The 13,033-nt window shown below is 37.0% G+C and overlaps 1 protein-coding gene across 1 annotated transcript in view; it reads left to right on the plus strand.

The window, feature by feature from the left end:
- Window positions 1–13,033, plus strand: part of LOC139727611 (phospholipid-transporting ATPase IF-like) — a 99,878-nt gene that overhangs the window by 67,498 nt on the left and 19,347 nt on the right. Inside the window, exons 19-29 of the mRNA XM_071638592.1 lie at window positions 194–342; window positions 1,759–1,912; window positions 3,430–3,532; window positions 4,690–4,835; window positions 5,263–5,322; window positions 6,238–6,424; window positions 7,017–7,096; window positions 7,736–7,801; window positions 8,487–8,590; window positions 10,546–10,563; window positions 11,592–11,757. Of these exons, the coding sequence (XP_071494693.1) occupies window positions 194–342; window positions 1,759–1,912; window positions 3,430–3,532; window positions 4,690–4,835; window positions 5,263–5,322; window positions 6,238–6,424; window positions 7,017–7,096; window positions 7,736–7,801; window positions 8,487–8,590; window positions 10,546–10,563; window positions 11,592–11,757 (1,233 nt within the window). The remainder of the gene's footprint in view (window positions 1–193; window positions 343–1,758; window positions 1,913–3,429; window positions 3,533–4,689; window positions 4,836–5,262; window positions 5,323–6,237; window positions 6,425–7,016; window positions 7,097–7,735; window positions 7,802–8,486; window positions 8,591–10,545; window positions 10,564–11,591; window positions 11,758–13,033) is intronic.

Genomic DNA, 13,033 nt, shown 5'->3' on the forward strand with positions numbered 1-13,033 from the left:
ATCTAACCCTAATCTTTACTCTAACCTTACCACTAACCAGTATTTAGCTGGGGGGTAATTGCCCTGAAACAGATGTGATGTGATGTGTATCGAGTGACCAGGGTAGTAATAGTCATGTAAAGCGCATTATGAGATATCTAACACTTGCGAAATGCGCTATATAAAGACTAGCTAATTATTATCTCCTTCACAGATCTGGGTGCTGACGGGGGACAAGCAGGAGACAGCGGTCAACATCAGCCACTCCTGTGGTCACTTCAAGGACGGTACAGTGGAGCTGCTATTGGTTAAGCGGACGTCTGCGCAGACCTGTTCGCAGACGTTGAGCAGACATGCCGAACAGTGAGGCCTCCGTCATTTTTTACAGTCTCATACTGCCAAAGTGGACATTTTCGCACATTACTGGTGACATGAAACTTTGATGAAAATAAAAGCACACTAATTCTTAGCCTGTTATATTAAATACTATTTATTGCAGTTTAATTCCATGAAAGTAAAAACACGCCAGATTTATCTAACTCAGCCGAGCGCAAAAAATTACTTGTGCAAAAATTTCCATTTTTAGTGGATATCACCTATAACATGAGAGGCACAGTCAGTACTGAACTGTTTGTACAAATAGGTTGGACAGCGTGGAAACTCACAGAGACTCCAACCCCAAGCACCTTCTGATCTGGAGATTCTCCCGCCTGAAACCCCTAGCAACAGGAGACTCAAACTTGATGTGCGCAAAGCGCGAAGTTCCTTGTGGCCGGGGTCCAGCTTTAGGGTTCTAGATGTTATCTCGTGCTATAAAAGGCTTATTTTTCAACATGCAATGACACAAAGTTAGAAATCATTTCAAGAGGGAGAAATTAAATCTCAAGCGGGAGAACAGGAGATTTTACAAAAATAGGCTTTCGGCGGGAGACCTCCCGTCGAAAGCGGGAGAGTTGGGGTCTCTGAACTCAGTATGGGAAATTATGAATGTTTGACTATAAGGAATTTGATAGAATAATGAAGTTATCGAATTGTGAAATTTCACATGATCTTAATAAGGTAGAGTGAGATTAGTCACTCAATTGTGCATATTAGATGAGATAATGGTGTCGTCTTGTAGACAAAAGTATTATAAAAAGAATGTTTTCAGTAAAAAAAAAGAAAAGAGGTATTTTTGTACAGTACTGTACCAACTATCTCCTTTCCTCATAAAGAGTTATTACCATCTTATGGTATCATTATGAGTGAGACAGTATTTTTTTTATTTTTTATTTTGAGGTCAGAAAGGAAATTTATTGAAGTTGTCAATGAAAGGCTTGTGAGTCCATGACATCATTACCTCACTCAATTTGCATACATCTGGTTGTGCCTATTAGCGACGAGTTTGTGAATACGTGTGAAACTTTCCAGTCCCATAACTTTTCTATTTTGTGTCCAACTGTGACAAAACCTAACAAACACTATGTTTGCTGTGTTTGTTGTTTTTGTTTTTATAATTTTTTTCTGATGATTACAGGGCATTTAAACATGGAGGGAGGTTAAACAATTAAAAAAAAAGATGTTTTACAAGTTGAGCTACAAGTTGAGCAATGTCTGTGTGTAGAATTTGATGGAAATTTGATGGTCAAGCACAGTGAAAGTGTCTTTTTCATCTAGATACATGCGAGTATGGAAAAACTACAACCAACCCTGTAATTTATATGGTGCCTGTTTAATAACTTTGGATATTTGATACTTCACAATGATTTGCACTTTGATATTTAATCCTTTTTTGTGTAGGATGAGATTAGAACCCAGCAAGAAGTATGCTTTGGTCGTGGATGGCCCCAGCCTAGCGCTAGCCCTAGAAAACTTTACGATTGCCCTCAGGGATCTCTGCCTGCAATGTGAGGCTGTGCTGTGTTGTAGGATGTCACCACTCCAGAAGGCTCAGGTATTAAAGGTCCAGCTTACCTTTGGCTACACAGATTTAAAAAAATGTTCAAGTTATCACATTTGATGCATATGTGTAGGTCTGTTGTATCAAAAAACATCCTACCATATAAAGTTTTTGCAATAAAGCCTAAAATATAAGGAGATATCACTATTTTTCTCAATAAACCATAACTGTGGACGGTTTAGTCTGGAAATTTTTATTATACCAGGTAACTATTGTTCACATATTGTAGTTTTAACAATACTGTAACATCGACTATACTGATTCAAATTTTTACAATGGTCTTTTCTATCCTTAACTCAAATTTTAGAACTATTTCGAAGCACTGATACTGGGTTTTTGTTTCACCTGCAAATGGTAAATCATGCCTTTAACCCTTTCCATACTGAATTCTGAAATCCCCATAGACTTAGTACACAGGCCAGCAGGTTTCTGTGTGGAACGGGTTAAAGCCAATCCTCGGTCCCACTATTCACTCTGCTCATCATGATAGCACAATCCCTTTCATACAATGTTAGATTTGGCAGAGATATTCCACTTTTATGTCAATGATAATAGGGGCAGTTTATTTGATGGGAAAAAAATAAAGTAAAACACTTGCACACTCTTCGTGCTCGATATCCTCATGATCACTATTTTTTAATGTCATTTACTTTCATCATTCAAGAAAACGAGGCAATACATACCTAGTGGTGTAAAAAGAGATTATCAGCACTAGCAGAATAGAGTAATAAAAACATATCACACACAGGCGTTATAAGCCAATGCTTTCACACAAATCATCAGTATGAATTAGAAGCATCTTTTCATATTTTTTTAAAGAATATTATTAAATTATAAGATAAAAACCATTGCTTAAAGGGGAAGGCTAGTAACTGATCAGTGGGAATCGGTGGAAATGCTGGGAGATGATTGTTCCAATCCTTATGGGATTCATTCAAGAGTACATTGTACATATATTGTTGTGTGAAAATTATTTGCTTCAGAATGGTCTCATATTCAAGTAATGTGCAGTTTAATGCCCCGTCACTGACCAGGCATGCTTACCTGGAAACATTAAACTGCACATTACTTGAATATGAGACCATTCTGAAGCAAATAATTTTCACACAACAATAGATATATAATGTACTCTTGAATGAATCCCATAAGGATTGGAACAATCATCTCCCAGCATTTCCACTGATTCCCACTGATCAGTTACTAGCCTTCCCCTTTAATTACAGGTCCAGTATGATATCATGAATATCTAGACTATTTGGAAGCTTTAAAGAAAATTAGTCAACTGATTTAACCTGTTCTGTATGGGAACGTGGTGGCCTGCAAATAAAGTATATGGGCATTCAGTGTAAAATTGGTTTATTGGCTAATGCCACTTATGAACTGATAGAGATATTTGCACATCCTTCCGTGCCTACGAGACTCTTAAACTACACCTGCTTTCCTACTCCTTTTTTCATGTCAAGTGCCTCTCCCCTCTAGGCTTACTAATTTTGTGTCCCTTGTGTTGATAGGTTGTCAAGCTGGTGAAGGAATCGCCATCCAAGCCTTCAACCATGGCGATAGGCGACGGGGCGAATGATGTCAGTATGATCCAAGAAGCTCATCTTGGCTTGGGTAAGATGTCATGATGTCAAACGACTGAGCATTCAGTGTGGACACACAAGACGCTGCAGTACTTATTTTCCCCTCTTGCCCTGGCCTGAACATGAATTTTACCTGCCCAAAAAGAAAGTTAAAATAGAATGAGAAAATGTTGTAGTCAAAGATTTGATGAAACGCAATCATATAAATAACACAGCACACATTGATTCGCCCGCTGACACATTGGAGAAACAAATTTGGTTCAATCGAGTTGGTGTTGCACTGCATTGGAGCTTCATCATGTACAGTGTACATGTAAGTGTTGGAAAATTGTTGAAATGAAATTTGAGTGCTGTGCATCACTAGCAGTCATTACCTTTGGGCTTCTGTACGGATGACTTGTGTGTTTGTAGGGGGTAAAAAAAGTGAAAAAAAGTGACTTCCAAACTTTTTGCTTGCCCAAATTGGGCAATCATTTTTGTTATCGTTCCAAAACACTTGCCCAACTTTGATTTTCACTTGCCCCCCGGGCAATCGGGCAAGTGCTTACAATATATGCAGCACCTTGATACATACATTGTATATATGTATGTTAGTTCCCTGTACATATACTATGTACATTGTAGTTATCTGAGTGTCACACTTTTTGTATTGAGTGTTAGTCACTATAGTCAAACATTAGATACTGAAGCTGTGCTACATTCTGCTTAGGCCTTAAATAGGTATTATTTGAGTTATGAAGATTTAAAAAGAAAATTTGCCTGAACTCTGTTCTTAATGAGTTACTGCATTCACAGTATATATTTCCATGGAGAATAGGATTCTGTGAACAAGTTTTTAAGATGCATTGAAAAGCGAAACTCTCTGTGCAAATTTTGGAAATTTAGTGGCCTGACATCTATTTTTCGGTGACACCGAGTCACTGCTCATGTAGAACCATGTTATAGGTACTTTGAATATATTAATTTTGCTTGCTTTAATAGTGAGGTGGGTCTGTCAAGAGGAGAATGGCAAGAGCAAATGCCACTCGTTTAGTTGTAGTAAAGCAAACATTGATTTTAAATGGTGTCATCTAGGTTCCATCATGCACACTTCTCTATTTTAACCCTGCCACAGTGTTGTTAATAGTCCTTTGCATTCTGAGAAAGAGACAAAAATCCTGACTTATTTCCAAATCTCCCCCATACCAGGAATCATGGGCAAGGAGGGGCGACAAGCTGTCCGGTGCAGCGACTACGCCTTCTCCCGATTCAAGTTCCTCCTACGTATTCTCCTGGTCCACGGCCAGTGGTACTACCATCGCATGGCCATCACCGTCCAGTACTTCTTTTACAAGGTGCCACAAATTAGCAGAGATTTCCCAAGATTTTCAAATTATCTTTTAGTATAACTGTTCAGAATCTAAAATATGTGTGAGAAAATCTGGGTTAGGGAAGCAGTATGGATGTCACTGCTCTTGTCCATTGATAAGAGATTTATTGCATAATGATGACTGTGTTTTGTCCATTTTATTTATGATTTGCAGTACTGTGAACACATGGTTGTGATATCAAAACAATATTTTGTTCAAACAATATTTAAATCAATTAGAGTAGGTCAATAATCTTACTTCAAAGCATGCATTTGGTAAAGACTTCCTTTGACGTCAGTTTATAAAGAGTTATTGAACAAATTTCTGTAAGGTGAATGATTAACTATGCACTCCAAGATGTTTACGTGATATTGCATTCACTGAGTTTATAATTTATTCTTATTTTCCACAGAACTTTGCCTTCATCACCTGCCAGTTCTACTTCTCCTTCTTCTCAGAAATGTCAGAACAGGTATGATTTACTGCATGCTGCCTCTCCGTGGTGTCGGAAATAAACTCCCTTTATGATCAATTCATGTTTGCCTGGGCTATAAATTGTCTAAGTGGTCTGGGGGCGATGCAAATAAATCAGTGCAAGTAATCCTTAGTTTAACTGTAGTTGCTGTGCATTCTCTGTAGTTTCGGCTTGGAAATCGAACTGAGCCTGTGTGGTTTTTGTGCAGAGTCTGCGTGGGGAAGTTATGACGACTGTAGTGCTGTACGATCAACATGCAGCCTCCCATTTAAATTCCAGTGAGTTATGCCCACAGAAAAGACGATGTCTGTGACTCAGTACCTGAGTATTTCACTTCCAATGGCTTTTGGCTTGTAAAAGAGACTTGTATTTGTGAGCGTTTGAGAAACGAAAGACAATTTTTCAAAAGAATTTTATTTTTAGGTCCTAAAAGACTAGCAAATTTCTCAAAAAGGGAGAAAATGATGCTTAAAGAGTACTAGAGATAATCTATTGTGTGAACAATAGACCAAAGCTGTCATGCAGGAGTTATCTAAAGGGACTTAAGCATTTAAGCAATTTCAGACAAAATTCATCTTGAATTTCAGATTTTGACATGAGATCATTAATGCCGGAAGAGAATATGACCCTCTTTGTATGTGTCACAAAGTCAAAATTTTTAATCTAGAGGTTTTGGATATGATTTTGGCAATTACAGTTGTCCTTACTCAAAGATGAGATAAATAACTTAAATTTACTGGCTATGGTGTGCTTATGATTGTTTTATAGAAAATGGTCCCAATACTTCAACTCTTGTTTTTCTTTAAAACTTACAGTGATGCTGTTTGTGATGAGAATTAAGGATGAAATGAACATGTTCATATTTCTTGTTTTTCATTTTTGTTTTTCTTGAACACTTGTCATCTCCTGCAGCCCATGTTTGACAGCATGTACCTGACTCTGTACAACATCACATTCTGCGCATTACCAATCTTACTCTACGGCATCGTGGAGCAACACCTACCGGCCCACGTTCTCCTTGCCAATCCGAAGCTCTACAAGAGTAATCTCCGCAACGGCCATTTCAAAATGCGGCACAATGTGTACTGGGTTTTGCTCGGTAGGTGATTTCACCGTGCCTCATCTTTTTCGCCTTCCGGTGTATTTTTGTATGAGGGCATCCATTAATTGGTTCCCCCTGTAGTATGAAGACCGTGTGAGCCTCCATTGACTTTGATTTGTTGATAGCTGAATTATCTGTATGACGTATAACTGTAAAAATTCCAACAGCAGCACTGCTATTTAACTTCCAGAACAATATATCGACAACACTGTGCTGATGCACGGCACAAGCTCTATTTGATCATACACAAAAACATGGAGCACTATCTCTAGGATGACATACTTAATCTGTGTCCACTGTGGTCCTTGAACGGTTGTGGCAGACAAATTTTACATTGATTTTTAAAGCTAGAATTACTATCTGAATCATAGAACCTCATGCTATCAGTTTGTGCTAAGCCACAACATTGATGTTTTTCATTGAAGCTGGAGTTACCTATTTATGAAATGTGTTATCATTTTGTTATAAGAACAAATGGTAGGATTTTCTCTGATTTATGTATTTTTAATTCTCGGGCATGGTAGAAGTATTGGATAAAAGCCCAAATGAAAGTTACTTAAAGTAAAGAATTCACTTTGCCTTTCACCAGGTATATACCAGTCTCTAGTCTTCTTCTTTGGGGCCATGTGGCTTTTTAAGGATGATGTCTCCCTCATGCGAAATATGCAGGTTAGTCAGACTCTGAACAGCCGCGTTTATCTATCTCATACTCATAAATGGCACTTCTTTCTTGTTTTACTGTTATAAATGTGCATCTTGTTCTACTTAGTCAAAGAGTAAGGAATGAGGTGGTGCACATTAACAGATACTGAATACATGTACATGTATAAAAGCTCTTTTCCTGTGAAGTGATGATAATAATAATGATGATAATTATGATAACTATTTCTTATTCAGTTTTACAGGGACCTGATCAGAACACTGATACCGCTTTTGTACTTGTACATCTATAAAATACACATACGGCTGTGATTCAAACAGTTTAGTTAAGTAAAAGTGAAAGTAAAGTTCCTGCAAGTTAGAATTGCTATCAATTATTTTAGAGAGCTAGGAACACATATTATTTCAAAGTAATTAATTTCTTAATTTCACAATCTAACTTGACTGAAAAAAAGGTCATATTTTCACTTCCTGTCAGTTTCTGTGACGTAAGGTCGTATATCACAAGTATGTGACTTCAGGTTTTGTGGGTTTGATCCTTTCTTTTCCTTTTTTTTTATTTGACTTCTATGTTTGTAAATACTTACGTGACAAATTTGTAATACGTGACCATCCTTGCTCTGACCTTTAATTCGTACATTTCTACAGAATTATGGTCTGTGGGCATTTGGAACCATAGTAACAACAGCCTGTGTCCTGGTAGTAAACTTCAAGGTGAGTTCATTGAAGGGAAAGAATTATGTCTAGATTGGATTCAGAGAAACCCCATGGTGATTAAAGGCATAATTTACCATTTGTAGATGAAACAAAAACCCAGTGTTAGTGCTGCAAAACAGTTCTAAAATGTGAGTTTAGGATAGGAAAAAAAAACCCCACAATATTTTTAATCATTAAAATCATTTGCAAGTATTGTTAGATATAAAAAGATATGAACAATAGTTATTAAAAAATTGTTTTTAGACTAAACTGTCAACAGTTTAGTGGTTTGGTGAGAAAAATAGTGATATCTCCTTGTATTTTAGGCTGTATTGAAACGAAATGGAATGAAATGAAAAAGTCATATTTTCACTTCCTGTTTTTTCAGTGTAGGAGAATTCCTGTTACTGTGTTTTCGGTGTAGGAGAATTCATCATTTCAGGCTTTTTGAAAGTCTTCCCCTCATTGTATTTGACATGCTCCGTCACAGAGGTATTTGCATTTTGAATCCCATGACTCTTGTTCCATGACTCTTTGCTAGTCAACATCATACACTCAGTAAAGGTAGCAGTGTCTCTTTCACATTTTTTGTTTTGTTTTGTTTTCCTATTTGACCCCTCTGGCCACACCTTCCTTGTGTTCTTTCTTCATAATCTCTATCTCTCTCTCTCTCTCTCTCTCTCACTTTAATATATATCTGCAGCTCTGTGTGGAGATTTGCAACTGGGATGGTATCCAAATAGCAGGGATGATCATCCAGATCCTGGGTTACTTCGTGCAGGTGGCGCTATACTCCGGTCTCCTCTGGTGAGTCTTTATGACTTTCTTTTTCTCATTAGATGTTTTATTCTTTCTTTCTTGTCAGCTATTGTTATCATATGAGTTTTTAAATGTATGTTGGTTGAGTGCCAGTCAGATACTCTGTTTTATTTAGCTGTGAAGTTCAAATATTGTAGTATATTATGTTGGTTAGTCAAATACTGTAAAAGTGGAAATTTTCGCGGTGTTGAAATTTTCGCACATTTCGCACAATCAGAAACTAGCGCGAAAATAAAAGCTTGCAAATATTTTTGCATGCCGTATGTTCCAGTTCTTACTGTCTTGATTTCGCAGAATTAAAAACATGAGAAACTCTTCTTATTGGGCCAGGTGTGAAAAATTAGTTGCACAAAAATACCCACTTTTACAGTACTAGTCAGATGCTCTGTTTTGTTCAGTTCAAACATTGCTGGAAGTTCCATGGGTTAGTCAAAGACTAGTCAGATACTCTGTTTGGTGTAGTGGTAAAGTTCAAACCTTGTAGGATATTATGTAGGTTTGATATCCAAATTTCAGTCAGATATTTTATTTTGCTTTAGTCGTGAAGTTCAAACATTGCAAGATATTATGTGGTCTAGTCTGATTCCAGTCAGATACTCTGTTTTTGTTCAATCTTGTAGTTACACATTGCAAGATATTGTGTGGGTTTCTCAAATACCAGTCAATAATGAGATTTAAACATGATCATTCATTTGTTAATGTTCTTTCTTTGGCAAAACATTCTTTGGCTGTTCTCCTGTGGGAAAGGATTTCTGTATTATCAAGAAATGACATCCCATACAAAACTGTTGAAGAATATTTCTTGTGCAATTTATTATTGATCATTAATCATATTTTCTTTACTGACTTAGGGTCTACATTGGTGGCAACTCTGAATAGTATTTTAAACCTTTAAGATGGGCCATTATTGTGTATGTCCACCTATGCCAATCATGGTGTATTGCTGTACTGGCACATTTCAGTCTTTTGAAGATGTACAGTTACTTGTCTTGTTGATCTGGATTTGAATTGGGCCTTAGACAAGTGCTTCACGTTATATGTCACATGTGATTGTACTAAAAAAACATTCCCTGCATTTATTTGAAGTAGAATAAAACACTTGCCATCCAAGTGTTTTGGTTTAGTGGCCTTGAGGTAAGATACAAAGCTGTAAAGATTTCTTTGGCTGTGAGAATGTGAGATGTCATTCTGTCAAACATTCCACTAAAGTCAGATCTTGTGTGCGGTATGTTGGATAGCATTAGCGTTTATTTAAAGGACAAGTTCACCTTCATAAACATAAGGATTGAGAGAATGTAGCAATATTAGTAGAACACATCATTGAAAGTTTGAGGAAAATCAGATAATCCGTTCAAAAGTTATGAATTTTTGAAGTTTTTGTGCAGTAACCGCTGGATGAGAAGACTACTGCAGTGTATGAATAACTTAGATGTCACATGCGTACAACAATATAAGGAAAATATAAAGAGAATTTCACAAAATTCCATCTTTTGAAAAAAGTACACATTCCCCTGACTCGTTACCGACAAATGTTATGGGTAATATTTTTCCCCCTGCCTTTAGAAACAGGCAAGTCAAGTGCTCTTTTATTATGCGAAAAAGTGAAAATATGTTGACTTTTCTTTTACATTTTCTTTATAATGTTGTACGCATATGACTCACAAGCTGTAGTAGTCTCCTCATCCACCAGTTCCAACACAAAAATTTTAAAAATTCATAACTTTTGCATCGATTGTCCAATTTTCCTCAAACTTTCACTGATGTGTTCTACTAATATTGTTGCATTCTCTCAATCCTTATGTTTATGAAGGTGAACTTGTCCTTTAATAACATAGTTATGCAGTGTTTTATCCCTACACACAAACTTTTTGCAAACTGTGAAGTGTGTGAGTAATAGCTCTTTTCATTCACCAGTTCATTTTCTGTCTCATTTTTTCTTCCAGGTATGATGCCTTTCCAATGTAAGTATTCGACAAACATTCAAGTTTAAAACATGAATATGTACTCATGCAGGTCATGGTATGACATGCCCAGATCTTCACTATCAGCAGTGAGATGATGCTGATGGTGTTCGTTGATGATCATGATGACCAAAATTATGAAGTGATATACTTTGATTTATGATAAATGTATACAATGTACATAATGTATATCAAGACAACCTATGTTTCAGTATAAAATTCATATTAATTTATCATGCATTTCAAGCTGAGAAGCAATTTAGTGTCTGAATATACAGCAAAGAATAGTGGTGAAAAATAAATGATGGAGGTACATTGTATAAGTGCATAATGAGTTTCTGAGTCTTAATCTCATAACGATGATGGTGATGATGATGATGATAATTGTGATGATGATGGTGGTGATGATGGCGATGGTGGCGATGGTGACGATGATGGTGATGGTGATGATGGTGATGGTGATGATGATGGTGGTGATGATTATAGTAGTGATGATGATGATGATGATAATTGTGATGATGATGGTGGTGATGATGGCGATGGTGGCGATGGTGACGATGATGGTGATGGTGATGATGGTGATGGTGATGATGATGGTGGTGATGATTATAGTAGTGATGATGATGATGATGATAATTGTGATGATGATGGTGATAGTGATGATGATGATGATGGAGAAGATGAAGGTAATAAAGGATGATGGTGATAATGGTGAAGATTATTGCGATGGTGAAGATAGCGATGACAAAGACGATAATGACGACAACGAGACTGAAGAAGAGGATGAGGATGATGGTAGATCTAATGCTTGAAATGAATATTGGTCGACTGATAAAGGAGATATGAACAAATGATAGGTGCAGATGGCAATAAAGACGTACTGCTGATGGTTTGAGATTGTGATAGAAATAGTAAGGTGTTAAAATGTTTCTTAAAGAATGCTTCATGACAGATGATCACAGAACAAAACTCCTCGATTTACTCTCTATTTCTTTTTTTTTCTTTGTGTTTGTGTTTGTGTATGATAGATCTCTCTTTAACACCACCGGCCTCTACTGGGTGTTCTTCCAGTCCCTGAACAGTTGGACCGTTTGGTTCTGGATCCTCGGTGTTGTCATCGTCAGCTTCTTGCCCGACTTCGTCCTCAGAGTCTTCTCCTATTATTTCTTCCCCAGCCCAGAAGTCATAGCCAGGGTAAGTCATTTGCGGGGCACTATGTCCATGTGCCCATATGTACCAGAAGCCCTTTATACCTGCAGGTTGCTATTCTGTCATAACTGTGCATTTTGATACTACCTAGACACCAATGTTAGAACCTTTGGGGTACTATGTAGTGCGAAGGTTTGTTTCAAAGGATGAAATGGGTACAGATATTGGTTCCATTGTCTTTGCAGGCGAGTGATGAAGAATTCAATGTGGTGACTCTCATGGTACAAGTGTACCTGTCTTAAATGACCGGTTTACTCAAACATTTCAGATTTTATGCATGCTTTTCTGACAATGGCTCCTTTTGACAACCTGAAAGCTTGCCGAGGTTTGCCCGTAGCAACAACTGATTTATGCAAACTGGATTCCAAGTATTGAAAAAGTGTTGAGGTACAGGTTGATAGAATAGCTCGTATGTACGACAGGGTGGAAAAAATATCCATAAATTTGAATGTGTTTAGTAAACTGGTCTAGTTAGAAATCTTTGGCATTTACAAGAAGAGCCACTCTCATGGTGTATAGTGATCATTTTAGGAAACAGACATACCTAATTTGTATACTGATCCATCGACAGTTTGAGGAAAGAGGGAGAAGAAGTTACAAAAGAAAAGGATGGACAGCATTCAGACAATATTTGTATGAACAACGTGTTGACTTCATTAATCATGTTTGGTACAAAAGGCTAGTACAACTTCGGCTGAGATTACTATTCCATGGCATAGAACTCTATGGTTTTTGCTGCCTGTATTAGTAATTCATATATTGCTGCTCCTTTATTGAGGCATTGATGTGGGGTTTTTTATATTTTTTTTTCTTGCTCCCTCACACAATTAGGAACCATTATGGGGTTATATTGATGCAGCTGTAATATGTATTAAAATGAAGGGTATAGAGAAAATTTTAAAGTAAAATTCATATCATGTGTTGGACATTTTCTTTTTTTCTGTCTTTTGTGATCCAAATCCTGTTAAATTTAATGCCACTTGTATCTGATTGCACTGTGGCTGAGGAGGGAGAGATTATAGGTATCTGTATAAAGCCTGCTCTACCTCACTCCAGATGCAAAAGAGATAATGTCATGCAAGTCATCCGGTTGTTAGAAGTAACTTTCAGTTGCTTGCTATAGCTCATTGCCTTCTGGAGCTGTATGGTCTTGTTTGGAGTCAATGAGAACTTTGAGAATTTTGTAAGGAACCCGTTAAATCAGTGTATGACTTGATATTTTTCTCTTTTTTTTAATTTCACTTTTTTCTCTTTACTTCTA

Source organism: Diadema antillarum, unplaced genomic scaffold, assembly GCF_040938485.1.
Source record: "Diadema antillarum isolate AM-2024a unplaced genomic scaffold, OU_Dant_1.0 seq00000136_RagTag, whole genome shotgun sequence".
NCBI lineage: Eukaryota > Metazoa > Echinodermata > Echinoidea > Diadematoida > Diadematidae > Diadema > Diadema antillarum.